The sequence below is a fragment of the Cetorhinus maximus genome, chromosome 1 (assembly GCF_964194155.1).
Source record: "Cetorhinus maximus chromosome 1, sCetMax3.hap1.1, whole genome shotgun sequence".
In the NCBI taxonomy this organism is placed as follows: Eukaryota; Metazoa; Chordata; class Chondrichthyes; order Lamniformes; family Cetorhinidae; genus Cetorhinus; species Cetorhinus maximus.
Window position 1 is genome coordinate 223,518,555 of NC_135879.1, and position 26,881 is coordinate 223,545,435.

The 26,881-nt window shown below is 42.4% G+C and overlaps 1 gene segment (V, D, J or C); it reads right to left on the reverse strand.

Annotated features, from left to right (window-relative positions):
• Positions 1-1,145: 1,145 nt before the first annotated feature.
• LOC144687755 (T-cell surface glycoprotein CD8 beta chain-like) lies at positions 1,146-21,021 on the reverse strand. The segment is given in 6 exon segments: positions 1,146-1,761; positions 14,514-14,550; positions 14,662-14,766; positions 19,332-19,439; positions 20,168-20,515; positions 20,915-21,021. Coding segments are annotated over 6 exon segments (648 nt in total).
• Between the last annotated feature and the right edge of the window lie 5,860 nt (positions 21,022-26,881).

A 26,881-nucleotide genomic window follows, 5' to 3' on the forward strand; every position in this document is an offset into this window, starting at 1 on the left:
TAGAGTATAATTACGCCAATCACTATTAAGTTGCACCACAAGTTAGCAAGGCCATAAAAAACAAACCAAGCACCAGACTTTATTTACAGAGGGATAGAATTGAAAAGTAGGAACAGTATGCTAAACCTGTATTGAACCTTGGTTAGCCCAGATAGTGCACTGCGTGCAATTCTGGTTGCCATATTATAAAAAAAATATAGAGGTAGCGGAGAGGATGCAGAGAAGATTGAGGAGGATGATACGAGAAATGCATGGGTATATGTATCAGGAAAGGATTGACATGCTGGGTCTCGTTCCTATTGAAAAAGAGGTGACCAAAGAGATGTCTTTAAAATTATGAAAGGGTTTGATAGAGTGGATTCAGAGAGAATGTTTCCTCTTGTGGGGAGGAGCATAACTAGAGGCCACCAATATAAGGCAGTTACCAAGAAATCGAAGAGGGAATTCAGAAGAATTAAGAATGTGGAACTCGCTACCACAGAGAGTAGTTGAAGCAAATAGTATTGACACATTTAAGGGGAAACTAGACAAGCATTTGAGGAAGAAGGGATGGTTAGAATGATAGCTTTAGATGAGAAAGATAGGAGGAGGCCCGAGTAGAGCATAAACACCAGCAAGGACTGGTTAGACTGAATGGCCTATTTCTGTGCCATATATTCTATGTAATGCTATGTTATACCTCAGAAAAATGGAGGAGGCGGGCCTTGCAGTTTCTGCTGTGCCTGCCATTGTCCACAATCATCGGTTATAGTTCTCTGCAGCCAAAATGCACTATCCCTTTAAGAGTTGCAGGATGCCTTTAAATGGCTACAACAACACCGATATAGATGCTCCCATTGGGGAGATGCCCATTAACAGCGCAACGCCTATTTCATTTTAATTCACCACAGGTTTGGGGCCAGTGTTGCGTCCATGTGAATTGAGCACACAGTTTGAGTGGAACGGCTGTTCTGCACCAGTTTCAACTCTGTAATGTTAGATTATACTCAGTGCATGCAGTGAGACTCTATTCAACATTACGGCTGCTCAAAGAAATGAAGATCGATATTTTATCCTGCAATCATCAGAGGTTAGTTTTTCAACCAAGCAACTGACTGGAAATAAAATATGTTTTTTTTAAATAAAATACAAGAAATAGTTCTTTTCATTTCAGTTATTATTATTTTAAAAACATACAAAATCACTGCTTTTTCAGCTGCAAAGTAAACATTTTACACTTTCTGTATGATACAAACTGCAAACAACAGAATAAGCGAAGCCAATATTACATAGTAAACACAAGGGAGACATTGCAGGGAGACAAAGTTTTACATCCATCATTGTAACATTTACCTGAAGAGCGTTTTGAAACGATCACAGGCAGGAAAAGTCCAGCTGGTGCATCAAGCCTGCCCCACTCACCATGATGTCCAAACCATCATGGCTAAACAACTCTTCGTAACCCCCTCCCCTCCCCTCCCACCCCGCCATATCCCACTCACTCCTGGGACCATGTAATCTCGTAGGAAAAGCAAAGATTGAAGCCCTGAATGCCTTTAAACCTGCTAGGAGTTACTCACGAATGTGTACACTCTTTCATCCCAGTTTTCAAAACCAAAAGAAACAGAATGATAATGATATAACAGGGCGAAAGGTAGATGAGACTGAGTTCAATAATATAAAGTTCTGACTGCAGCTTTCAAAAGCACAAAAACGTTTGCGATAACATTCCAGTCCTTTCTCCGCATGTCGGTCTTGTGATGTTTTTGATGTGTTAATTACCTGGAATAAATGTAAACACAAAATATGGAATAGTAAACCATGCTTCACTAACAACAACAACTTATATTTATATAGTGCCTTTAATGTAATGAAATGTCCTAAGGCGCTTCACAGGAGTATTATAAACAAAGTATTACACCGAGCCACACAAGGGGATATTAGGTCAGATGACCTAAAGCTTGGCCAGATAGGCAGGTTGTTTGGAATGTTTTAAAGGAGGAAAGCGAGATAGAGAGGTAAAGGGAGGGTATTCCAGAGTTTGGGACGTAGGCAACTGAAGGCACGGCCGCCAATGGCGGGGCAATTAAAATTGGGGATGCAAAAGAGGAATTAGAGGAGTGCAGATATTTCAAAGGGGTGTGGAGCAGATGAGGTTTGGCAGGGTGGGGTCAGGCGATGGTACATAAGTGCAAATAGGCTGTCTTAGTAATGGTGTGGATATACATGAAAGAAAAGAAAAATTAGGCAAGATAATTCAAAGAAGAGCAAAAAGTAGATGTACCTTCTGAACAACCTTCTTCCCCATGAGTGAAATTTGACAACTTTTTTAATTTTAGGAAGTGTAGCATTTCTTAATTCTTCCATGAGGTGTGGGCAGTGCAAGGCCAGGATTTGTTGCCCATCCCTAATTGCCAATTGCCCTTGAATGAAATGGCTTGCTCGGCTATTTTAGACAGCAGTTAAAAATCAACCACATTGCTGCAGTTCTGGAGTCACGTGTGGGCCAGATTGGGTAGGGACAGCAGATTTCCTTCCCTAAAGGGAACCAGATGTTCTTTTTAAAAATAACAATCAATGATAGCTGTCATAGTCGCCATTGCTGAGACTAGCTTTATATTCCAGATTTGTTAATTGAATTTAAGTTCCACCAGCTGCTGTGGTGGGTTTTGAATCCCATCCAAGGCTCCCTTCTTTTCCTCCTCCTTGTTTGGCTGTGTGGTAATTATGGTTTTATTTAGTGTGTAATATACCTTTCAGAATAATGCTTGTTAAGGGAGATCACATAATCTTTAGTACCCAATAGGAGAGTAGCAGGGGCTACCTCAGTAGTTAGCAGTCAGTAGTGTAGAGATAGGGTTTGAGGTGAAAGCACATACGTATCTCTTTCAGAGTTAAAACAATAAACTAAATTAACACAATAAGGGATAAATCAGGCACAGCCCCTAAGTCAGGTCAGCTGTAAAACCAAGGACAAAGTTTAAAGGAACCTTATAAACATTAAACCAAAATGTGATTAAAGAGGTCAACAAACCACCCCAGTCCCCGCGGTGCCCACCGGGCACGGAAGGCCTCGATGGTGCCGGCAGACACCGCGTGCTCCCTTTCCAGGGACACCCAGCCGCGGAAGAGGGACAAACAATCGGGCGGGACTCCCCCCTCGATTGCCCGCTGCCTGGACCTGTTAATGGCCAACCTGGCCAGGCCCAGGAGCAGGTTCACGAGGAGGTCCTCCTCCTTCCCGACCCCCTTCCGCACCGGGTGAAAGCACACATGTAGTTGCTGCTGACTACCTTTGTAAATAAACTTAAAGTTCCCACCTTAGAAGCATCTGCTGATCAACTCTATCAATAGTACCCACTCAGCCACCACTCACAACAGGCTGCAACAGGGTTTTTAAAAGGATGTGCTTGCCAATAACTGTTTGTTTGTTGTGATCATAAAAGACACAATCAGAAAAATTGTCTCCATTTCAATGGCCTTGTAATGTAGAAAGGTACAGTGATACAAATGAACAGCTATTTTTGACTGTGATTTCAAGTCATTGGAATGTGGCTTTTGTCTTTTTAAAAATTCAATTAGTGGTTTCCAGCTAGTAAATTCATGAAGTCATTTTTTATAAAGTATGATTTCACAACAAACTTGGTGATTGCAAAGTGATTTGGAATGTCCTGAGAACATGGTTGAACAGTATATAAACGTCAATTCTTTCCTTTACTGCACCAATTATCTGCCTTTACAAACCAAAAATATAGCCTTGGTAATCCTCTGCGCAGAACTGAGAAAAATGTAATTTCCAATATCCACACTGAGAGTTTGGAAACAGAGAATTCAATGAGTAGAGCCTGTGGGTTGTAACTGCAGGCTTATCGGTTTCAGTCTGAGTAATTATGTCTCTATAGCACTTACTTCTTTTTGATGCAGAGAAGAATTCTCAAAAGTAATGTTTTCCAGTTCTTAGTATTAGTCAAAATATTTTTCATTTTAAAGGGTACTTATTGTTTCAAATATTCATGCACGTGACAGTGGAATCAACAAGTTAATCAGTAAAAGCAAGTAAATGAGAAATGGACCTGTTTGGGGATTATCAGGAACTAGGAACTAAATTAAAGAATAAGTCCTCAAGAGTTATAATCTCTAGATTACTACCCGAGCCACGTGAAAATTGGCATAAGGATGCGAGAATAAGGGAAGTAAACACGTGGCTAAAGGAGTGGTGCGGGAATGAGGGGTTCCATTTCGTGGGGCACTGGCATCGGTATTGGAACAGGAGGGATCTGTACGGACGGTCTCCACCTGAACCGATCTGGGACCAATGTTCTAGCGAAAAGGGTAAATAGGGTGGTCAACAGGACTTTAAACTAGAAAGTTGGGGGGAAGGGAAGGGTAAAACTCCAAGAAGTATGACTAATGGGAAACAAAGCAGCAGGTTAGCGTGTGGGGGGGGGGGGTGGATTCAACTTCATGGAAAATTATGAAAAAAACTGAAAAGAAAGGAGAGCCCAGGAGAAGCTATTAAATTCTCCAGAACACAAAATAGGACAGAGTGTTTTGAAAGGGTTAGGAATCTAACTTCAAGCACATCAGATAAAGGGACGACAATGAGAAAGGGGACGGGAAATACAAGACTGAAGGTATTGTACCTGAATGCACGCAGTATACGAAATAAGGTAAATGAGCTTGTGGCGCAGATTGAAAAATTGGCAGGTATGATGTGGTGAGCATCATGGAGACATGGCTGCAAGGGGATCAGGACTGGGAGCTAAATATCCAAGGATATACATCCTATTGAAAAGATAGGTAGGTTGGCAGAGGGGGTGGGGTTGCTTTGTTAGTAAGAAATGAAATTAAATCGATAGCAAGAAACGACGTAGGGTCAGATGATGTAAAACCTGTGTGGGTAGAGTTTAGGAATCGCAAAGGTAAAAAAACCATAATGGGAGTTATGTACAGGCCTCCGAACAGTAGTCAGGATGTGGGGCACAAGATACACCAGGAGATAGAAAAGGTGTGTAAGAAAGGCAAGGTTACAGTGATCATGGGGGATTTCAATATGGAGGTAGACTGGGAAAATCAGGTTGGTAGTGGATCCCAAGAAAAGGAATTTGTGGAATGTCTACAAGATGGATTTTTGGAGCAACTTGTGGTGGAGCCCACTAGGGAACAGGCAATTCCAGACTTAGCGATGTGTAATGAGGCAGATTTGATAAGGGAGCTTAAGGTCAAGGAACCCTTAGGAGGAAGTGACCATAATATGATAGAATTTACCCTGCAATTTGAGAGGAAAAGCTGGAATCAGATGTAACGGTATTACAGTTGAATAAAGGCAACTAAAGAGGCATGAGGGAGGAGCTGGCCAGAATTGACTGGGAGATGAGCCTAGCAGGAAAGACAGTGGAACAGCAATGGCAGGAGTTTCTGGGAGTAATTTGGGAGACACCGCAAAAATCCATCCCTAGGAAGAAGAAGCATACTAAAGGGAGGACAAGGCAACCATGGCTAACAAGGGAAGTCAGGGACACATAAAAGCTAAAGAGAAAGCATACAATGCGGCGAAGAGCAGTGGGAAACCAGGGGATTGGGAAGCCTACAAAGACAAACAGAGGACAACTAAAAAAGAAATAAGGAGGGAGAAGATTAAATATGAGGGTAAACTAGCCAGTAATATAAAAGAAGATTGCAAGAGCCTTTTTTTAGATATATAAAAGGTAAGAGACAAAAGTGGACATTGGGCCGCTGGAAAATGATGCTGGAGAAGCAGTAGTGGGGAGCAAAGAAATGACGGAGGAACTGAATAGGTACTTTGCAACAATCTTCACGGTGGAAGACACGAGTAACATCCCCAAAGTTCAAGAGAGTCGGGGGGGCAGAGGTGAGTATGGTGGCCATTACCAAGGAGAAGGTGCTAGGAAAACTGAAAGGTCTGAAGGTGGATAAATCACCTGGACCAGATGGATTACATCCCAGAGTTCTGAAGGAGATAGCTGAAGAGATAGTGGAGGCGTTAGTGGTGATTTTTCAGGAATCACTGGAGTCAGGGAGGGTCCCAGAGGACTGGAAAATCGCTAATGTAACCCCCTTGTTTAAGAAGGGAGTGAGGCAAAAGACGGGAAATTACAGGCCGATTAGCCTGACCTCGGTTGTTGGTAAGATTTTACAGTCCATTATTAAGGATGAGATTTCAGAATACTTGGAAGTGCATGGTTTCATCAAGGGCAGGTCATGCCTGACAAATCTGTTAGAATTCTTTGAGGAGGTAACAAGTAGGTTAGACAAAGGATGTTATCTACTTGGAATTCCAGAAGGCCTTTGACAAGGTGCTGCATAGGAGGCTGCTCAGTAAGATAAGAGCCCATGGTGTTAGAGGCAAGGTACTAGCATGGATAGAAGATTGGCTGTCTGGCAGGAGGCAGAGAGTGGGGATAAGGGGGTCCTTCTCAGGATGGCGACCGGTGACTAGTGGAGTTCCGCAGGGGTCAGTGTTGGGACCACAACTTTTCACTTTATACATTAATGATCCAGATGAAGGAACTGAGGGCATTCTGGCTAATTTTGCAGATGATACAAAGATAGGTGGAGGGACAGGTAGTATTGAGGAGGCAGGGAGGCTGCAGAAGGATTTGGACAGGTTGGAGAATGGGCAAAGAAGTGGCAGATGGAATACAATGTGGGGAAGTGTGAGGTCATGCACTTTGGTAGGAAGAATAGAGGCATAGACTATTTTCTAAATGGGGAGAGAATTCAGAAGTCTGGAGTGCAAAGGGACTTGGGAGTCCTAGTCCAGGATTCTCTTAAGGTTAACTTGCAGGTTGAGGCGGTAGTCAGGAAGGCAAATGCAATGTTGGCATTTATTTCCAGAGGACTAGAATATAAAAGCAGGGATGTGCTGCTGAGGCTTTATAAAGCTCTGGTCAGACCACATTTAGAATATTGTGAGCAATTTTGGGCCCCGTATCTCATGGAAGGATGTGCTGGCCCTGGGGAGGGTCCAGAGGAGGTTCACAAGAATGATCCCAGGAATGAAAGGCTTAACATATGAGGAACGTTTGAGGACTCTGGGTCTATACTCGATGGAGTTTAGAAGGATGAGGAGGGATCTGATTGAAAATTACAGAATACTGAAAGACCTGGATAGAGTGGACGTGGGGAAGATGTTTCCATTAGTAGGAGAGACTAGGACCCGAGGGCACAGCCTCAGAGTAAAGAGAAGACCTTTTAGAACAGAGATGAGGAGAAACTTCTTTAGCCAGAGAGTGGTGAATCTATGGAATTCATTGCCACAGAAGGCTGTGAAGGCCAGGTCATTGAGTGTATTTAAGACCGAGATAGATAGGTTCTTGATTGGTAAGGGGATCAAAGGTTACGGGGAGAAGGCAGGAGAATGGGGTTGAGAAACTTATCAGCCATGATTGAATGGCGGAGCAGACTCGATGGGCCGAATGGCCTAATTTCTGCTCCTATGTCTTATGGTCTTATGATTCCTTTACTATAAAGGATGATAACATTTATTATAATTGACAACCTAAGTGAAGAAATATCTTCAATGGTCCAGTGAAGGGGTGTTTTCAGGTTTAAGTGAGAAGGAGATTGGTAAAATATTTAACGATATTTTGATCTAATTTCTAAGCCCTTTTAGTAGGCCTTCGCTGTTTCTAAGCTTTCTTTCTGTGGAATGTTGGTACACTGACTACTTTATTCATTAAAGAGAGCAATCAAAGTCTTATAAAACAATGCTGGAAACTATACAATACCGTTGAGGTTTTTCTCTCAATTTCATATCAAGGTAATGAGTCATTTCGAGAAAGCGGGACTAACTATAACTGATTTCACTCAACTGCAAATGGATGTTTTAAAATGAGTAAAGATAACAACCAAAATTATTTTAAAATTACCTTGTTTCATGGTCAAAAATTAACATCTCTCATCACCAAAACAAGGTTGATACTCTAATGTTAAAAAATGGACTTTACATAGAGCTTAATGTGGAAATAGGAGTACACTTGGAACACAGGCACAAGAGGGCAATGTTTATAAGCTCCCCATTACCTCAAGAAATCAGGTGGGTATCCAATTAAAATGCTGCATTCCGTACACTCAGTGGTTGCTGAATATAATTACCCTGAAATCATTGTGCTCAATCCTAACTAGCTATTTTACTGAATTAAGGAAAGTTATGCACAGCCAAAGTTTGACAGTTCACCAAAAAGTGTGATTTATATCAACGTGTGTCCAATAATCAAAATGGGCAGTCAACACAAAAATCACTCTGGAATGTGCTCCTGCCCCTGTAAAACATTCCATAACACTAACTTATGTAAACATGGTAGAGGACCAGATGGGGTGGTGGCTGTTTTTGTTTAAACCTCTACACAGTCCTTAGCCGCTGAAAACAAATGAGCTCCTACAGTGCCATGGATGAGTTATTCTGTACAAGATGCATGTCCCATGGTTGAGATAACCCATCGAGTGAGACCACTCATGTATCTAATGTGAAAAATTGTGATAAAGTTGATCCCGAAATGACAATGTAATAAGTGGTTTTGCAATATACAATAATCAGTCTTTCAAGTCAGATATCAGCAAATCAGAAACCAATTTGAAGATGGGAAACTATAGATAATAGTTACATGTATAGAGCACCTTATCATTTCAGAACATTTCAAGTTGCTCCATACAATTAATTACACTTTTGAAGTGACTGTAATGTGAGAAAATGGGACCTAATATATTAGGTAGATAGAAAGAAAAAAGTGAGAGATGCTTTTAAGAGCAGCTCCGTTTTCTGTTATTGAATTATGCATTTTTTGCAAGCTGCTATCTTATAACTGTCTCCTTTGCAACAAATGGAAAAAATTGCAGCTACTCAAAGAACAACTGTTTTAACTGACTGGTTTTTGTAATGGTAAAAATAAAAGCAAACTGGTAAAAGTAGAAATGAGAAAGGGGAAAACAGAGTGGAAATAAAAAGGACAAACAAGAACGGATATAGCATTAGAATTTTAAGTAAAAATTTGTTCTGTGTTTTATATGTAGTTTGAGATTAGTATTCTATGTCCGATCTCAGAGCTGCTTTATTATTATATCACAGTGTAGTTAGTTAAATATACAATCAAATATAAAACACTTTAATTAAATTTGTCATTTAGGTGCCATTTTTACCTTTGAACATAGCATAATGGTTATGTGTATCTCATTTCATTATGATTTAAAAATTAATTAAAAATGCTTTCATTACTCCCAGAAAATTGGAAGAATCAAGAATTAGGTATTGGTCCTAGATATTTTGACGTAATGATCTCAGGTTTAATAGTTTTCACAGTGGGTGGAAATGTATCTAAAGCATAACAGAATCACACAGGAATTTTTGAGTAGAAAGAAGTCATCAAAGCCAGGGGGCCCATGCTGACACTAGCTCCTGAAGCAATTACTTTTAACTACCAATTATTATTATTATTATAATAAAATCATTAGCTATAAATTATTGCTCCTCATGTTTAGGCTGGTATCTCAGAGGTCTTAATAATTATAATTCCACTACCTTATTGTTCCTTAATGCTCATTAAAAATAAAATCCAAGCAATGGAAGGTGATTATGAGTGATTTCAAGAAATTCTTGCATATCACTGTCCCTCCCATTAGAAAGGCATCCCTTGAATGGGTAGGTTTCAGTGCTCACAAGATGATAAGCTTGAACAATGAATCATCAATATAATGAATATTAAGAAATAGCCTGGCAGCTCTACAAGGTTCTGCAAAGCACTTTACCTGTCCCTTTCCAGAAACCATTGTTGTTGAATTAATAAATTAATATGATGGTTTAATTGGTATAAAAAACTACCTTTAATTTAATAAAGAAAGTGTCTTAAGCGCAGCTGCACTTATAAGCTGAAAACATTGTAAAAGAGCATCAATGGATTGGCATTCAATTTTATTGTAAAATACTTTGATAAGCTTTTGCAATTATTCTGATATGTATTGAGTTGAGATAACGTTAACCTGATTTGTAAGATTGAATAATAGGTTGCATGTTTTTTCCTACATAAACTGGATACTGGTGCAGAATTTACTGAATTTAATGACATTTCCTGTGATAACAACATAACTTAGGATTCCCTTAATGATGGAAAACGCCACCACAAAATTGATATATATATCTACCACGATTTGATTCATATGAAGGTGAAGAGCCGATAGCGCAAAGTGAAAGGCTAGGAGAGAATGTGAGGTTAGGTTTGAAAATCCTATAAATTGTAGGAGTGTTTAAACCTTCAGCGGGAGGAATTCTACATTTTTTATGACAGAAAACAATAGTTAATAAAAATAATATCCTATGCTTTCCTAATTGCTTGCTGTATCTGCGTTCCTTGTATGAGCACACCCAACTTTCTCTGACCATCAACATTTACAAGTTTCACGCCATTTAAAAAGATATTCTGCCTCCAATGCAAGTATATCCTTCCTTAAATACCAAAAGAGCACACAGAGGGAGAAATTTAATTCCCTCCACTGTGGCGAGTTTGGTGGTGGGGTGTGGGGGGCATTTAATCAGGTGGGAGGGTGGCAGGTGGGGATGCCGCACCTCTGTTTTGATTAAGTCATGGAGGACCTCTCGCTGTGCAGGAAGCCTTAAGAGTAAACCCTGACGTGTTTTCTTGCAGATTTCCAGGAGGGGTCCTTCATTCAGAGGCAGTGTTACTTTATAAAATGCAGTTTTAATGCAATACTGAAAATTGACTTTGCTGACTTCGTCCTGTACTTGACAGATACAACGCCAGACACTCATGGCCAGTGATTTGTCTTAATATTCTTTATCCTTCACTTCTCTGCTCCCAAGCACATTTTCAAACTGAAAAACTGTGACAATAATTATGTAAAGAACTGCAAAGGTTTAATGCAAAGTTCTGTCAACTTAGTACACGTTAAGAATATTAATGAGGACACTCTGCTGGAAATTAAATCAGTGTTATTTCCAAGTCCCTTGCTGCCAATGTCCCTTCTCACCCTCCCCTCGCGACCTCCACCCCTCGGCTCTGATTGGCCAGCAGCTCTTGGTGAGTGGGTCTTCCTTGATCCGGGTAAGGCCCGCCACTGCACCGTTAGGGTTTCCTGAGACTCACCAAAAACCCTGTCACCTCCCCTATTCCAGTATTCCAGGTGTGGTCTCACTGAAGCTCTGTACAATTGTGACAAGACTTCTTTATTCCTATACTCCAATCCCCTTGCAATAAAAGCCAACATGCCAGTTGCCTTCCCAATTGCTTGCTGTGCCTGCATGCTAGCTTTCTGTGTTCCTTGTACGAGCATACCCACGTCTCTCTGAGCATTAACACTTACAAATTTCACAGCATTTAAAAAAAATTCTGCTTTTCTATTTTGAATAACCAAAATAAATGACCTCACACTTTCCCACACGATACCCCATCTGCCATCTTGTTGCCCATTCACTAAACCTGTACATTATCTTCTTGCAGTCTCACTCTGCCTTCCTCATAGCTTGCATTCCCACATAGTTTTGTATCATCAGCAAACTTAGATACATTACTCTCTGTCTCTTTGTCTAAGCTATTAATACACATTGTAAATAGCCAAGACCCCAGCTCTGATCCCTACGGTACTCCACTAGTCACAGCCTGCCAACTTGAAAATGCCACATTTATGCCCACTCTGAGAAACAGCCATTTAGTTCAGCAAACCCGTTTCTCTTAATGATCACGCACTATTTGTTGAATCTTGGACTCCACCAAACTCACATACGCTCATGAGGAAAGGTTCTGAAATGTTGATCCCTATCCCTAAAGATAAAACAAGCGAATCTTCAGGACATCTCTATAATTATATATTCCATATTATTTAGTTATGAAAGGTTGCCATCCTGTTCATACTGCATTTCTACAGAAGAAACATAAGAACCAGAGTAAGTCATTCAGACCTTTGAGTTTGTTCCGCCTTTAATTAGATCATGGCTGATCTGCACCTCAACTCTATTTATTTGCTCTCCCTTGATACAATTATGTAATATGTATCTCTTAATTTCAGTCTTGAAGATCCCAGTTGATCCTGCATCTACAGCTTTGTGAGAGCATTCGAGAGTTTCAGATTTCTATTGTAATTTGTGTGAAAAATTGCTGCAGAGTTCTCCTAATGACTGCTCCTGAGTTTTATTATTATGTTCCTCCTTTATCTGGATTTCCCCCAACAGAGGAAATGGTTTCTCTATATCTCCTCTATCAAACTCTTTATCATTTTAAACATCTCATTAAATCACTCCCCAACCTTCTAAACTCAAGGAAATACAATTCACTTTTATGCATCCTGTCCTTGTAATTTAATTTAATTATGGGGCAGTGGCGGTGGCAGTGGTGTAGTGCTATTGTCACTGGATTGGGGTATTCCAGGGACCCAGGGTAATGCTCTGGGGACCCGGGTTTGAATCCCACAACAGCAGATAGAGAAATTTGAATTCAATAAAAATATGGAATTAAAAATCTGATGGTGACCATGAAACCATTGTCGATTGTTGTAAAAACCCATCTGGTTCTCTAATGTCCTTTAGGGAAGGAAATCTGGCATCCTTACCTGGTCTGGCCTATATGTGACTCCAGACCCACAGCAATGTGGCTGACTCCTAACTGCCCTCTGAACAAGGGCAATTAGGGATGGGCAATAAATGCTGGCCTAGTTAGTCTCACCCACATCCCATGAACAAATAAAAACAATCCTTCATGTACTGGTGCATCTATGTTTTACCACCTTCAAAGCTATATCCTTCCTGATGTTTGGTGTCCAAAATTGAACACTACTCCAGATGGGGTCTGGCCAAGGCTCTGGAGCACTGACATATGCATTCTCACTTTTCTATTCTAACCTAAAGGCCAGACAGTACAAGAACCAAAGATAAATTGCACCATTGTTGTACATGGACAGTGAATGTAATTAACTGTTCCAAGGCACTTGTCAATACACTGTACTGTATTCTAACATTCAGAACTAATTATCAAACTTCATATGGTACATTAGTAACATTAAGTTAGCTGCAGAGAAGGGGATGTGAGATGGCTGGGGCAACGGAAACAAGGTGAGACAGAGAAAAACAAAAATGGAAACACTTCCATTTGTACAGCATGTTTGTCACATCTTCAGGAATTAACATCCAATAAATTAATTTTGAAGCTTAGTTACCATTAATATGTAGAGAGGTATGGCAGGCATTTTGCACACACCAAGATTCGATCAACAGAAACTAAATTAATGCATTCCCACATATATTTTTTTATGATCTGGTCATATGACACTGCTGTTTGCAAATTAGCTGGCTCATTTCATTATAGCAATAATTCCTCCTCCTTTGGAGACCACGGACTTCCATTGGGTTGGTCCATGATTATGCTTGGCAAAGTACTGCAGTATGGCTGACAAGGAAACCCCTGCCTTTTGCCACCTTCCATCAAGCACACGGGACGGATTTACCGGCTGATAATCAGCCTGTTTGGCCACATTACGAACACACCATGGCCATCAAGTCCGGAGGTAAGGATCTGAACCCGGACTCTCCACAATGACTATACTTCAAAAAATACTAGATTGGCTGAAAAGCGTTTGGGACGTCCTATGGTCAGGAAAGGTGCTATATAAATGTCAAGCCTTTCCTTTTGGTGTTGGGTGAAGGTGTCCCTGTTCCTTTTGAAATCTGTGACAGGAGGACCCACCTGAACATGGTTGAAGATCTGACCCAAAAAGTAATGGGGACTCTCTCAGTACCACCAGCATCAAGAACTCCCGAGCGTTCAAGACCTAGAGCCAGGCTTTACTCACACAATTCTGTAGCTCAGAAGTGGCTCCCCAGTGTCCTGGTGAAATATTTATCCCTCAACCAGATTATCTGGTCAATGTCACGTTAGTGTTTCTGGCAAATTGGTGATCGCATCTCTCACTATAACAGTGACTGCACTTCAAAAGTAAGTAACTGGTTGTAATAGGTTTGCAATAGGACGGAGCTGGTGTTCAGTTAAGGCAGGACCTGGACAAACTTAAACACAGGCACAGTGTAGTTTGACCTGGGATTAATTTGCTTGTCAACACAAAACAGTGTTGTTGAGCGGATCTTGTCCTACTGAACTCATGAGCTCGGTTTATCTTCGTCCTTCTATGTCTTTGTTAAACTTCTGAAGTTAGTGCCATTGGCCGACAAACCTACCACCCCAACTGGCCAACCAAAAAACCGACCCCGATTCTGTTAAAGTATTGCTGCGTATGTCAAGAAGCTGTAAGCATGTCTAATTCATATCGATAGTAGGATCTAAAGCAGCAATGAGCAGGAATTTCTCTTCCCTTTAGCGTCCATTAAGACAGGACATTATTGTCCATTAAAGGGACAATAGGGGAGGAGACTCTCTCCAATTGTTCGTAGGGTAAAGGGCAGACTTCTGTTAATGAACACAACTGAAGCGACACAACGTTGACCCCACATTTGGTCAGATCACCATTGCTACACCCATCCCACTCGACACCTCCCTGAAAGCAAAAGTTGTCTTTACCTTTTCTGAAACTGGTGGGGACATCGCCTCCGGGGAACTAGACAGCGAAGAGAAACAGGGAAATGGCGAGTAAATAAATACTGCAATGATCAATGAAATGCAGCAATGCCGATATTAACATACATTGGAAAGTAACATCGGGACTTACTCTTACTCTTCTTTCTACGGTGGATGACAATAGAAACGATGGAAATCAGCAACAGGAGATTGCAGGCAATCAATGACCCCCAGATAGTCCAGCTGCACACATACTCTGGAAGAACAGCACAACTGCACATCAGCAATCTTTGGTCATGGAACACAAAGTAATGGACATACCTATGCACAGGACAAAGCAAGCCGTGTTACTGGGCAAAATCAAATAAAACATTCCCCACAACACAGAAGTGATCCCATGGCTTTTGGATAAGAGGGCTTCGAACTTCGTCAGGGGTGAGCGGCCGGAGCAAAATGGTCTTTTCCCAGTCCTGTAGGTGCTGAATTCTAACTACAGCTCAGCATTACCTGATCAGACACCGCGATCCTGTCACCTTTTACACCACTGATATCAAAGCCAGTTCAAATGTTACAGCAGACTGTGGGCCAGCGCTGTTACATTCCACATACAGTTTGTCTTTTTGGGGGGGGGGTTCTTATTAAAGCTAATCTTGGCTGTAATTTTATCACTACTGGAATAGAACATTTTAAAACTCAACTCCTTGGAACTGAAATGTCTTAAAGGTTTTGTCTTTACGTTCATGATTTTAAAAATGATCCTGGGTATTTGTATGATGTATACCTTTTTTAAAACATTCGTTCATGGGATATGGGCATCGCTGGCTAGGCCAGCATTTATTGCCCATCCCTAATTGCCCATGTTCAGAGGGCATTTTAAGAGTCAACCACATTGCTGCGGGTCTGGAGTTACATGTAGGCCAGACCAGGTAAGGGCAGCAGATTTCCTTCCCTAAATGGGCATTGATGAACCAGATGGGGTTTTTTCTAACATAGGAAAATACAGCACGAGAGAGACTGGCTGTTCCCAAACATTAATGCCTCTCAGTCACTAGACCCCTCAAATACATACTCAATTCTCCATTGATTTTTCCTTCCCCATATTATCTCCTCTGAGGCCTCACTATCAGTCGGCGCTGTCGCCATTGGTTGGATCAAGACTCGATCCTGCGCTTTCCCTTTCAGATCAAGCCCGTGTCCCGTGGCTCTAGATGGCCTGTCTATCTGTTGACAGATGAAGCTGTCATGTACATGGGCCTGTTGACTGTCAGGGACAAGATGTAAGCAAGTTAAAGAGAAGGAAAGAACAAAGTTTTTGGTAACAAGGCGTCTTCACGACTTCAGCACATCCCAAAGTATTTTACAGCCAATTATGCACATTCAAAGCGTGGCCACTGTTGTAATGTGGCGACACTGCAGCCAATATGTGCACAGCAAGATCCCACACACAGCAATGAAATAAATGACCATTTTGTTCGTGACAGGTGTAGGTTGAGGGATGAATATTGTCTAGGACGCCGGGGAGAACTCCCCCGCTCTTCTAATGGAGCCTTGGGATATGTAACGTGCACCTGATAGGGCAGGGGGACATTGGCTGAACGCCTCACTCCAAAGGACAGCACCCCCAGCATCGCAGCACTCCTGCACTGGACCACATGCTCAGATTCTGCAGCGGGTCTTGAACTCAAGATGCTCTGAGTGAGTGTCCTCACCGAGCCAAGGCTGCTGATTCTGTCTGGCGACTTCCTGCTTTGTACCAAGAAGCTTTTCTGCCACTCGGTGTAACCTTGCATTTACAGAAAGAGTTACAATACATTTTATGAAACTATTGACCGAAATCTGAAAGCATAAATCTTGGAGATAGCCAGCAGCTGGGCTGCTGAGAGAGTTCCATCCACTGACTAACCTGGTGTGTGTTTAAGGTTACACCGAGTGGCAGAAAAGCTTCTTGGTACAAAGCAGGAAGTCGCCAGACAGGATCAGCAGCCTTGGCTCGGTGAGGACACTCACTCAGAGCATCTTGAGTTCAAGACCCGCTGCAGAATCTGAGCATGTGGTCCAGTGCAGGAGTGCTGCGATGCTGGGGGTGCTGTCCTTTGGAGTGAGGCGTTCAGCCAATGTCCCCCTGCCCTATCAGGTGCACGTTACATATCCCAAGGCTCCATGCAGCCTATGGCGAGCCAGATGATGATGTGGGTTTATTCCCCCCCTCCCCACCCCGGGTGTTTTTTTTGTCTCTTGTTGATTATTTTTGGCCAACAGGTTCGCTTTTAATTTTTCTTTACATTTTCGTAAGAAATCTTGAACCTAAAGAAATATTGTACCACTATTTTCAATTTGCACTGCAAACTGTATAGACTCAACCCCCCACCCCCTCCAGATGCCGGCACGTGGATTTGAATTCAGGAATTCACAACTGTGTTTTTATTTTATTCCTACCAAGTGAAAACAAGTTCAGACTGGGTTCTGACCAAGGGAGATAACTCCTACAAGGTTAACCCTACCCCACTGCCTTCACAGATGCTCCCTGACCTGCGTTTTCTGTTTGAGTTCAGGGTGGTTGCCTTTGTCCTTGTTCATTCTGCCAATACATCAATTACCAATGAATTTTGAAATGTAACGATTCGTTTTATAACGATGAATTTTAAAACGAATGATACTCAGTGTAAAATTGGACAGCCTGAGGGGGACTTCTGCAGTTCATCAATCATGTCCGAGAGCATTGAAAAAGCGCCCACTGCAATTTTAAAGAGGGCGATGGTCCCTTAAGCATTAGTGTAAAGGAAGACCCCCTAGGCTGTGGGGATCACTTTGTTTTACTTGAGCAAAAGGCAACACAAACACGATGGGCAGAATGGTCTCCTTCTGCGGTGGGGGGGGAAGCTGATCTGTAAATTGAAGGGCGGGTTTATACTGCAAATCAGGAGGGCTTCCTGTGAACAAAGCACCAGGCGTCTCATTCATCTTAGCAAAAAAATCCTCCGCCCCAATTGTCTCAAGGACAGAGACAAGGGAGCATCCTTTGCATTTACCACAAGCCCTGTATCAGCTTCCTGACAAATCCGCGGCCATTCACCGAATTCATTAAAGATCAGAGGTGACAGGTTAAAAACGCTCACACCATAATTTAAAACCAATGTATTTGCATGTTAAAAATTTACTACATTTATCGCACTGCTGTCAAGTCCAACGAGAATAAATAACAACAGCCTGCATTTATATAGCGCCTTTAAGGTGCTCAAACTCCCAAGGAGATTCAATGGAGCATTATTAACCAACAGCTGACACCCAGCCACATTAGGGGGTATTAGCGCAGGTGACCAAAAGCTTGGCCACATTTTTTTTTAAGGATTGCTTTAAAGGAGGAGAGAGTGGTTTAGAGAGGGAATTCCAGAGCCCACGTCTAAGGTTCACTCAATCAATCCCTGGGATGGAGGGATTGTCCGATGAGGGAAGATTAAATAGGCTGGGCCTTTAATCTCTGGAGTTTAGAAGAATGGGAGGTGATTTCATTCAAACATACAAAACTCTTACAGGGCCGGACAGGGTAGGAGCGGGAAGGGTGGTTCCCTTGGCTGGAGGGTGAGGGTTCGAGAACCAGGGGACACAGTCTCAGGATAAGGGGTAGGCCATTTAGGACTGAGATGAGGAGCAATTTCTTCACTCAGAGGGTGGTGAACCTTTGGAATTCTCTACCCCAGGGGGGCTGTGGGGGCTCAGTCACTGAGCATGTTGACAACTGAGATCGATAGGTTTCTATATAGTAAAAACATCAAGGGATACGGGGATAGTGCAGGAAAATGGTGTCGAAGTAGATGATCAGCCATGATCTCATTGAGTGGCGGAGCGGGCTCGAAGGGCTGAATGGCCTACTCGTGCTCCTATTTCTTATCTTCTTATGTCCTGGGCAGCCACCAGTGGTGGAGCGATTAAAATCGGGGATTCACAAGAGGTTAGAAATAAACGAATGGACTGTGTGAATGGCAACTCCAGGAAACCATTCCCAATAAATGTAGCTCAATATTAGGGCAGCCTACCAGGAGCTCCCAGAAATAGCATTTCCCTAGAACATGAAGGCCTTTCTCATTTATATTATATACATTAATACAAACCCTTCAGGATTCACTCAACTCCGCATCAAAGTGAGAAAACTTGGCCAGCACTTCATCGGGGTGGGGTGTGTGGGGATTTTACACAAACGGAATAACTCAGAAACACAGCTGAATAAACATCTAGTGCCTGACCTGGGCTGACTACCAAACAAACCCAGCGGACTGTTTCCAACAACACTCAAAACAACTTTAAAAAAAAAATTGAGAACAGTAAATGCTGGAAACAGTCAGCGAGTCAGACATGGAGGGAAAGAGAGTTAATGTTTCGGCTTAAAAAACGCAAAACGCTGGAAAAACTCCCAGCTGAGGACTCCAGGCGTTGACTCTGTTTCCCTCTCTCCAGTGGCCGTCGGACCTGCCCAGCGTTTTCTGTTTGTGTTTCAGAGTTCCAGCATCCGCAGTATTTTGCATTTATCTTAACGTTCCTGGTTGATGACCTTTCGTCATCAGAGGACCGAAAACAAAATATGAATGCAGAGGCAGATTCAGATCAAGCGACTCCAGAAAAAAACAAATCTGCCAAAAATGGCAAGGTTGTGTTAGACTCGAGCCATTTTAAACCAGGCGATCAGTGTGGACAGTTTACTCACCCTTTGGCATTTAAATGAAAAGCAACCCTATTTATCAGTCATTATATTTATATTTATATTTATGTTTCATGGGGAGACAGTCCCTCTCAGACAAGTTTAATGCGGTTTGCAATTTATCTTACCGTTACTATCCGCTTTCTCCTTGCGACGAATGTTCGGGTACTGGTCGCGATAGGTTGTGCGGCTTTTTGTAGTTGAAGGCGGCGAAGTCACTTTCTGTCTCTTTGGAACTGAAATAAACAACGCTTTGTGAGCCTTTCTTTCTAGTCTGTTCTATATCCGAGCGCCTTCTGTCAATCAAAAGCCAACAATTGCCAAATAGGAACGAGGATCATTTAAATCAGACCTGACAATGATTTATTACAAATCAAATTCTGACTCTGTTAGATAAAAGCAAAAAAAAAAACTGCGGATGCTGGAAATCCAAAACAAAAACAAAAATACCTGGAAAAACTCAGCAGGTCTGAAATGTGTTGCTCTCCGCAGATGCTGCCGGGCCTGCTGAGTTTTTCCCAGGTGTTTCTGAATTTGTTAGACTTGAGAACGGCAGCAAATGCTGACTTCTCCAAGAATCCACAGCCAGTAAGTAGAACAATATGAACCAAAGACAACCTTTCTAAAAGCGGATCACAAATCGTTAAGGGAAACCGGTATAGTCTGAAAAGTGCAGCTTTGGAAATGATTAATAATGAACAATTTTGCAAATGGTAATTACCCAGAGCAAACATTTCCAAAACAGGGATATATGAAATCACGAGTGAGCCGCTTTCTGGTGGCCTCTAAGCTGAATCTGCCCTTACATGTATTTTTTTTTTCAAGTTCTGATGAAAAGTCATCGACCTGAAACGTTAACTCTGCTTCTTTCCACGGGTGCTGCTTGGTCTGCAATATTTGTAAAATATTATGCTTCTGTTGGTAATGTTGCAATTCACATCGCCCAAATACGAGATCTGCTTACCTACGGTCACCACGCTTCCATCTCCCGTGTACGCGGATTGAGATTTGATGATGAGGCAGATGTAGATGCCATTGTCGGAGGGCGTCAAGTTCTTGATCGTTAAACTGAATAGCAGTCGAAAGGCGTCTCTGTTCAAAGTGAACCGTTCAGTCATTCCATCTCCATGGACCTGTTTATTCAGGGTATTGGCCGACTTCAGAAAATGCCCCGTGGAGCTGTGGTTGAATTTGTACCAGTATACGTCTTCGAGTGATGCCCCTTTCAAATTGCAGGCGAGTTCGATCTTCTCGCCTACGGTCGCCTGTACTTGCCTTGGAGTCTGGACTAAGACTGGCTCCGGGTGGGCACCTGGTCAGATAAATGCACATGTGTTTCTTCTTCCATAAAATATCAGCTCATTTTAACATTCCATTACTCCCTTTCTGTCTTCCCTTCCACCCGGATAAGCGAATACAGATTCATTAGAAACATTCAAAAGAGAATTGGATGTATACTTCAAAAGCAGACATTTAGTGGGAGAGAGCAGGGGAATGGGACTAATTGGGTATTTATTTCAAAGAGCAGGCACTGGTACGATAGGCCGAATGGCCTCCTTCTCTGCCGTATGATTTTATGATTCGACAGCCGAGCCTGGCACTCATCCAGTCCAACAACTGCTCAAAACTCGCTCAAGCAAATAATACCACAACAATATAAAATCCAGCCGTTTTTCATACAATGCAACTTGTCAGCTCTAAATGCACTTACTTTTTATCCAACAGCTCAGAATATAAATATATCCAAGAAGTTTCATTTTGCCCAAGGGTCAAACTGCTGTTCACTGAAGACTAGAGGAGGAAGTTCTGCTATAAGAGAGATATCAGCCGCCCCTCAGTAACGTGGGGGCTCCCTGACACTCGGCACCACTCAGCTGCTAGCTCAGCGGCACGTCATTCACACACCCCTTGTATGCAAATAGCATCGACAAGCGAAAATCTGGACAGCAGCTTTGGTGCCCCAAAACTACTCTCAGGACAACAATCTGACCAGTGGTGCAAAACGTTAGCTGTGGCTCAGTTCATAGCACCCTCGCCTTTGAATCAGAGGGTTGTGGGTTTATGTCCCACTCCTGGAAACCAAGAAACATGATTGTACTCGAAAGGGTTGCAATCTGTGACTGTTGGTAACCCGAAAGAGTTTCCACATTCAACAGTTCAGTGTTTCAACAGGCCATTCATTGTTCGACATTTGACTTTAAGGAACATTACAGAACATGAAAGAGATAAATGTCATTGTATGATCCCATCATTGACACTCCTTTCACTGGCAGCTCTTCACAGTTAATATTCATTGATTGTTCTTTTCGTGTGTTGCATAGAACCCTTTGCTGAGTCCATCAGGAAGGATCTGGGCATAAGAGGAGTGACGATCCCAGGCAGTGGAGGCACTCAGATCAAAGGATGATGTCGCCGTCTTCTGCTCGGATCCGCTGTCTGTGTGCAGACTGATCCACATCTGCAACCAGTTCGAACTAGCCTCGGGAGTCAAGGTAAATCGTGGGAAGAGCGAGGCCATGTTCTTTGGGAACTGGGCTGACCGATCCTTTGTCCCCTTCACTGTCAGGGCTGACGGCCTGAAGGTGCTGGGGATATGGTTTGGAGGGACCAGGGCATGGGTTAGAAACTGGAAGGAGCGAGTGTCTATAGTGAAAAGGAAACTGGGCATGTGGGAGCGACGCTCCCTCTCCATTGCGGGTAAGAACCTGGTCATCAGGTGTGAGGCACTCTCGCTGTTGCTGTACGTGGCGCAGGTCTGGCCCATTCCACACTCCTGCATGGTGGCGATCACCCGAGCCATCTTCCGCTTTATCTGGATGTCAAAAATGGATCATGTCCGCAGGGACGCGATGTACAAGCCTCTAGATAAAGGGGGGGAAAACGTGCCCAACATCGCCCTCATACTGATGGCCACCTTTGTGTGTGGCTGCATCAAGCGGTGTGTAGACCCTCGGTACGCAAACACCAAGTGTCACTACGTGCTGAGGTTCTACCTGTACCCGGTGTTGCGAAGGATGGGTCTGGCCACGCTGCCGCGGAACGCTCCAAGTAGTTGGACCATGCCACCTGTCCCTCATGGAAAAATTTATGCAGAGAAACACCTTTGACCACAAGTCTATCAGGCAGTGGTCGGCACATAACGTCTTACAGGCCCTGAGGGAAAAGGAGAGGGTGGATCCTGTGGATTGGTTCCCCGAGCAGACTGTCAAAGTCATCTAGCAGAATGCCTCATCGCCAGAACTTTCCAACAAGCACCAAGACGTAGCTTGGCTGGTGGTGAGAAAGGCCCTCTCTGTCAGATCCTTCCTACACGCCAGGAGTCCCACCCCCTCGGCACGTTGCCCTTGAGATGGCTGTGGTGGGGAAGAGACCGTTGTTTACCTCCTTGTAGATTGTGCCTTTGCAAAGAAGGTCTGGAGAGAGATGCAGTGGTTCCTGTCGAGGTTCATCCCAAGCAGTTCTGTGACACAGGACTCTGTGCTCTACGGGCTGTTCCCAGGGACTTTGGTCTTCCCGAAACTTGTTGGTCTTCCAGCACAAAGAGTTGTCCCCGACCGAGTGTTGCAGACTGGCACATTCCAAAGTCCAGGACTACGTGCTGAGGGACACACTAAAGCTTGGGGCAGCTGCTGCAAAGGCGCAATGGGGAAGGGTCACTGTCTAAGACCTTTCTGCCACAGTGCACGGAGGGACTGGGAACTGTGTAGAGCCCCTCGGGCTGTACAGCCCAAAATGAATGTCTGCAAATGATTGTAATATTCATTGTTTGTACTGATGCACCTTGTGATACATGTTGTAAAAGTTGAACCTGATTGTACTTTTGTAGTGGTGATTTTGAAATGGTTTGGAATGAAGATATTTTATGAATAAAGTATATTTTTGCAAAAAAAAAGTTAATATTCATTGATTGTGTTCAAGGACCTCATGATGTACGTGAAAAACTTGAATATGGTTGCACTTTTTGTGATAGCCATTTTGAAATATACTTTATTCGTAAAATATCTGAATGAATATTATAAAATATTTTTCAAAAAAAAAATCACATTCCCAGCATAATGAATGAATAACAAAATGTAGTCCCGATACACGCTTACGATAATCATCGCGAGGATGTATCTGGGGGCTTAACTGTCTGTAAATCCGAATACTTCTTTCTAACACCAGGGTAAAAATACTGTGGATGCTGGAAACAAGCAGTGTAAGCTGAAAAGAATGCTGTCAATGTTCAACATGTCAAGCAGCATCTCTCCACATCTCTCTACATCTCTCCACAGCTCTCTACATGCTGCCTGACCTGCTGAGTGCTTCCAGCATTTCCTGTTTAAATTCGGTTATTCTGACCGAACTCACATTTGGAATCTTCGATGCTCCTTTGAGAACTCTGAATAAATGCCTTGGAAGGTTTCAAAGAAGAACAAACTTTTGGGGCAAAGGAGCTCAGAAAAAAACAGAACGGGAAAAGTCAAACATCCGGACTGTGCTCTTTTAGCGTAAAATATTTCAAATAATATGCATGAATAATATAAACATAGCGGGATATGGCCGGTTGTTCAATTCGCATTGTGAGAGCATCAACTGAGACAGTAAACTCAAAGCCAAGAAGCTTCTAGAGAGAAAATGGGAATAAAGCTCCTGTGAGTTAGTTAGTCCAATGGTTAACCCAATGGTGTACATCGGGAAGGAATCATGTGGTATACATGAGGCTACAAAAAGATACAGATAGGTTAAATGAGTGGGCAAAGATCTGGGAAATGAGTATGATGTGGGCAAATGTGAAATTGTCCATTTTGGTAGGAAGAAGAAAAGAGAAGTTAATAATCTAAAAGGTGAGAGATTGCAGAGCTCTGAGGTGCAGAGGGATCTGCGTGTCCTAATGCATGAATCACAAAAGGCTAGTTTGCAGGTACAGCAGGTAATTAGGAAAGCTAATAGAATGTTATCATTTATTGCGAGAGAAATTGAATGGAAAAGTAGGGAGGTTATGCTTCAGATATACAGAGCACTAGTGAGACTACATCTGGAGTACTGTGTACAGTGTTGGTCACCTTATTTAAGGAAAGATGTAAATGCATTGGAAGCAGTTCAGAGAAGGTTTACCAGGCTAATACCTGGAATGGGCGGGTTGCCTTATGAGGAAAGGTTGGACAGACTAGGCTTGTACCTGCTGGAGTTTAGAAGAGTAAGAGGCGACTTGATTGAAACATATAAGATCCTGAGGGGTATTGACAGGGTGGATGTGGAGAGGGTGTTTCCTCTTGTGGAAGAATCTAGAACTAGGAGTCACTGTTTAAAAATAAGGGTTCGCCCATTTAAAACAGAGATGAGGTGAATTTTTTTCACTCAGAGAGTCTTGAATCTTCGGAACTCTCTTCCTGAAAAGACGGTGGAAGCAGAATCTTTGAATATTTTTAAGGTAGAGGTGGATAGATTTTTGGTAAGCAAGGGGGTTATCGGGGTAGGTGGGATGCAGATTTCAGGTTACAATCAGATCAGCCATGATCTTATTAAATGGTGGAGCAGGCTCGAGGGGCTGAATGGCCTACTTCTGTCCCTTGTTCGTATGTTCGTACATTCATTTAGGTATTAAGTCAAATTAATTTCTGAGGTAGATACAGTCCCTGAAAGTGTTCAGCTAAACTGGGTGCATTCCCAATTCAGCCCCAGTGTACCCATAGTGTCAATTGTTTCAAGGGTAGTCAGGTATATTCAACCCAGAGATAAAAACAAAAAACTGCGGATGCTGGCAATCCAAAACAAAAACAGAAATACCTGGAAAAACTCAGCAGGTCTGGCAGCATCGGCGGAGAAGAGCAAAATTGACGTTTCGAGTCCTCATGACCCTTCAACAGAACAGGTATATTCAACCACTTGAAGTGCAATGCATCCAGAGAACAAAGTGCGTTCATCTGAAAGGAGTCAGCTAGGATTGAATAATGGATATTGGGGATGGATAATTACCTCAATGTTTTGTAATGTTCCTTCAGGTATTTTATGAATAAAGTATATTTTTGCAAAAAAGAAAGTTATTTCAGGACCCACTGAAGCTTAGGGCAGCCGCCAAAGCGGCTGGGGAATGGTCGCTGTCTAAGACCTTTCAGCCATAGTGCACCCAGGGGCTGGGAATTGAATGGACCCCTCAGGCTGTATGTCTCACATTGAATGTATGCAGTGAACAGTAGTTGTATCACAGTTGTATTGAATCACCTCGGATTGCAATGTGATCTATGTAGACAATTTAAATACCATTGCATTGTCTGACTGTCTGCAATGACCATTTTGAAATGTCTGTAATGTTCCTTTGACCTATGTGGAAAACTTGAATATGATTGCATTTTTTGTGATGTCCATTTTGAAATGTTTTGTATTTTTTTTCAGATATTTTATGAATAAAGTATATTTTTGACAAAAAAAACTTACTGCGGACGCTACTTTCAGGGGTTGGGTTAGAGAGTTGCAGAGCGTCCTCTGGGTAAATGATGAGTGCAGCAGAATCCAGGATAGGTTAGATTGTGCATAGCCTGTGGAAGGAGCACGTTTGATACGTCCAGCTGCCTCTTCTCATTCTAATCTTTTGTGAACTCTAGATTTAAATCAAACAAAATTCCAGAATATCTTTCTGCATTACATCTGATTAATCGCTATCATTGGCACCATATTTGCTGAGCTCCAATGGTCGAAACCATCACATTCCACATGATATCCCCCAATGTGTATTTGTGCTGGGACACATCTCGCAATGTAGGATATATGTTCAGCATCAATGATCAGCCTTAACTGCTTCATCTGGGAATGTATTTCACATGTACACAACCGGGACAGAAACAACCCTGGTCTCAAGTCTACCGGGAGCACTAAACGGTACGATATTACAATATCAATTTGATAAAATTCACTCGGCTTTCTGAAACAGAAGAAGATATGGTTCTAAGAATATGTGTAGCAGATTCTTTTCGTTATCTTACTAGGATGCATTTACCATATGATATACCATTATGCAGGACTGTACTTCGTATGTGTGTATTAATTCATTAAACTCTAATTACTCTGCAAAGATACGACTGTGCACTAAGATAAAAGCAAAATACTGCGGATGCTGGAAATCTGAAACAAAAACAAAAATAGCTGGAAAAACTCAGCAGGTCTGACTGCATCTGCGGAGAGGAACACAGTTAACGTTTCGAGTCCGGATACGACTGTGCACGTTACTCGCCGCGGATGTAATCGGTGAACAATTTCTAGTGGAAAATGGTCTCTCTGCTGCCAAGAAAGGTTTGTTTCGTTTGCACGCACTTACCCTAGAATGACCTTCATTAAGTGATGAAGACCGAACCTTAGCAAGGACATTGCAAAGAACAGCTCAGATGCCGTTCTTCAGTCATTTAAATTATTGTAAGCGCGCTGTCTAAAAAAAAATGCATCAAGCTTCAAATGATATCCAGATTTCCGTCAGAATTTCTCCAGTGCTTGGAGTGATTCAGGCGTTGCTATATGACCAGGTAGGAGTTCTTAGCGCCACTTGACAAAAAATATTGATGTGCTGACCTAATGTTGCTTCATAAATATTGAACACATCAACAGTTTTGTTGTAAGACTGCATTTTCAACATGTTCTTGCAGCAAGTTTAGAGGAAACTAAATGTAACCACAGAAGGCGTCCAAAAACGGCAGAAAAAATGATC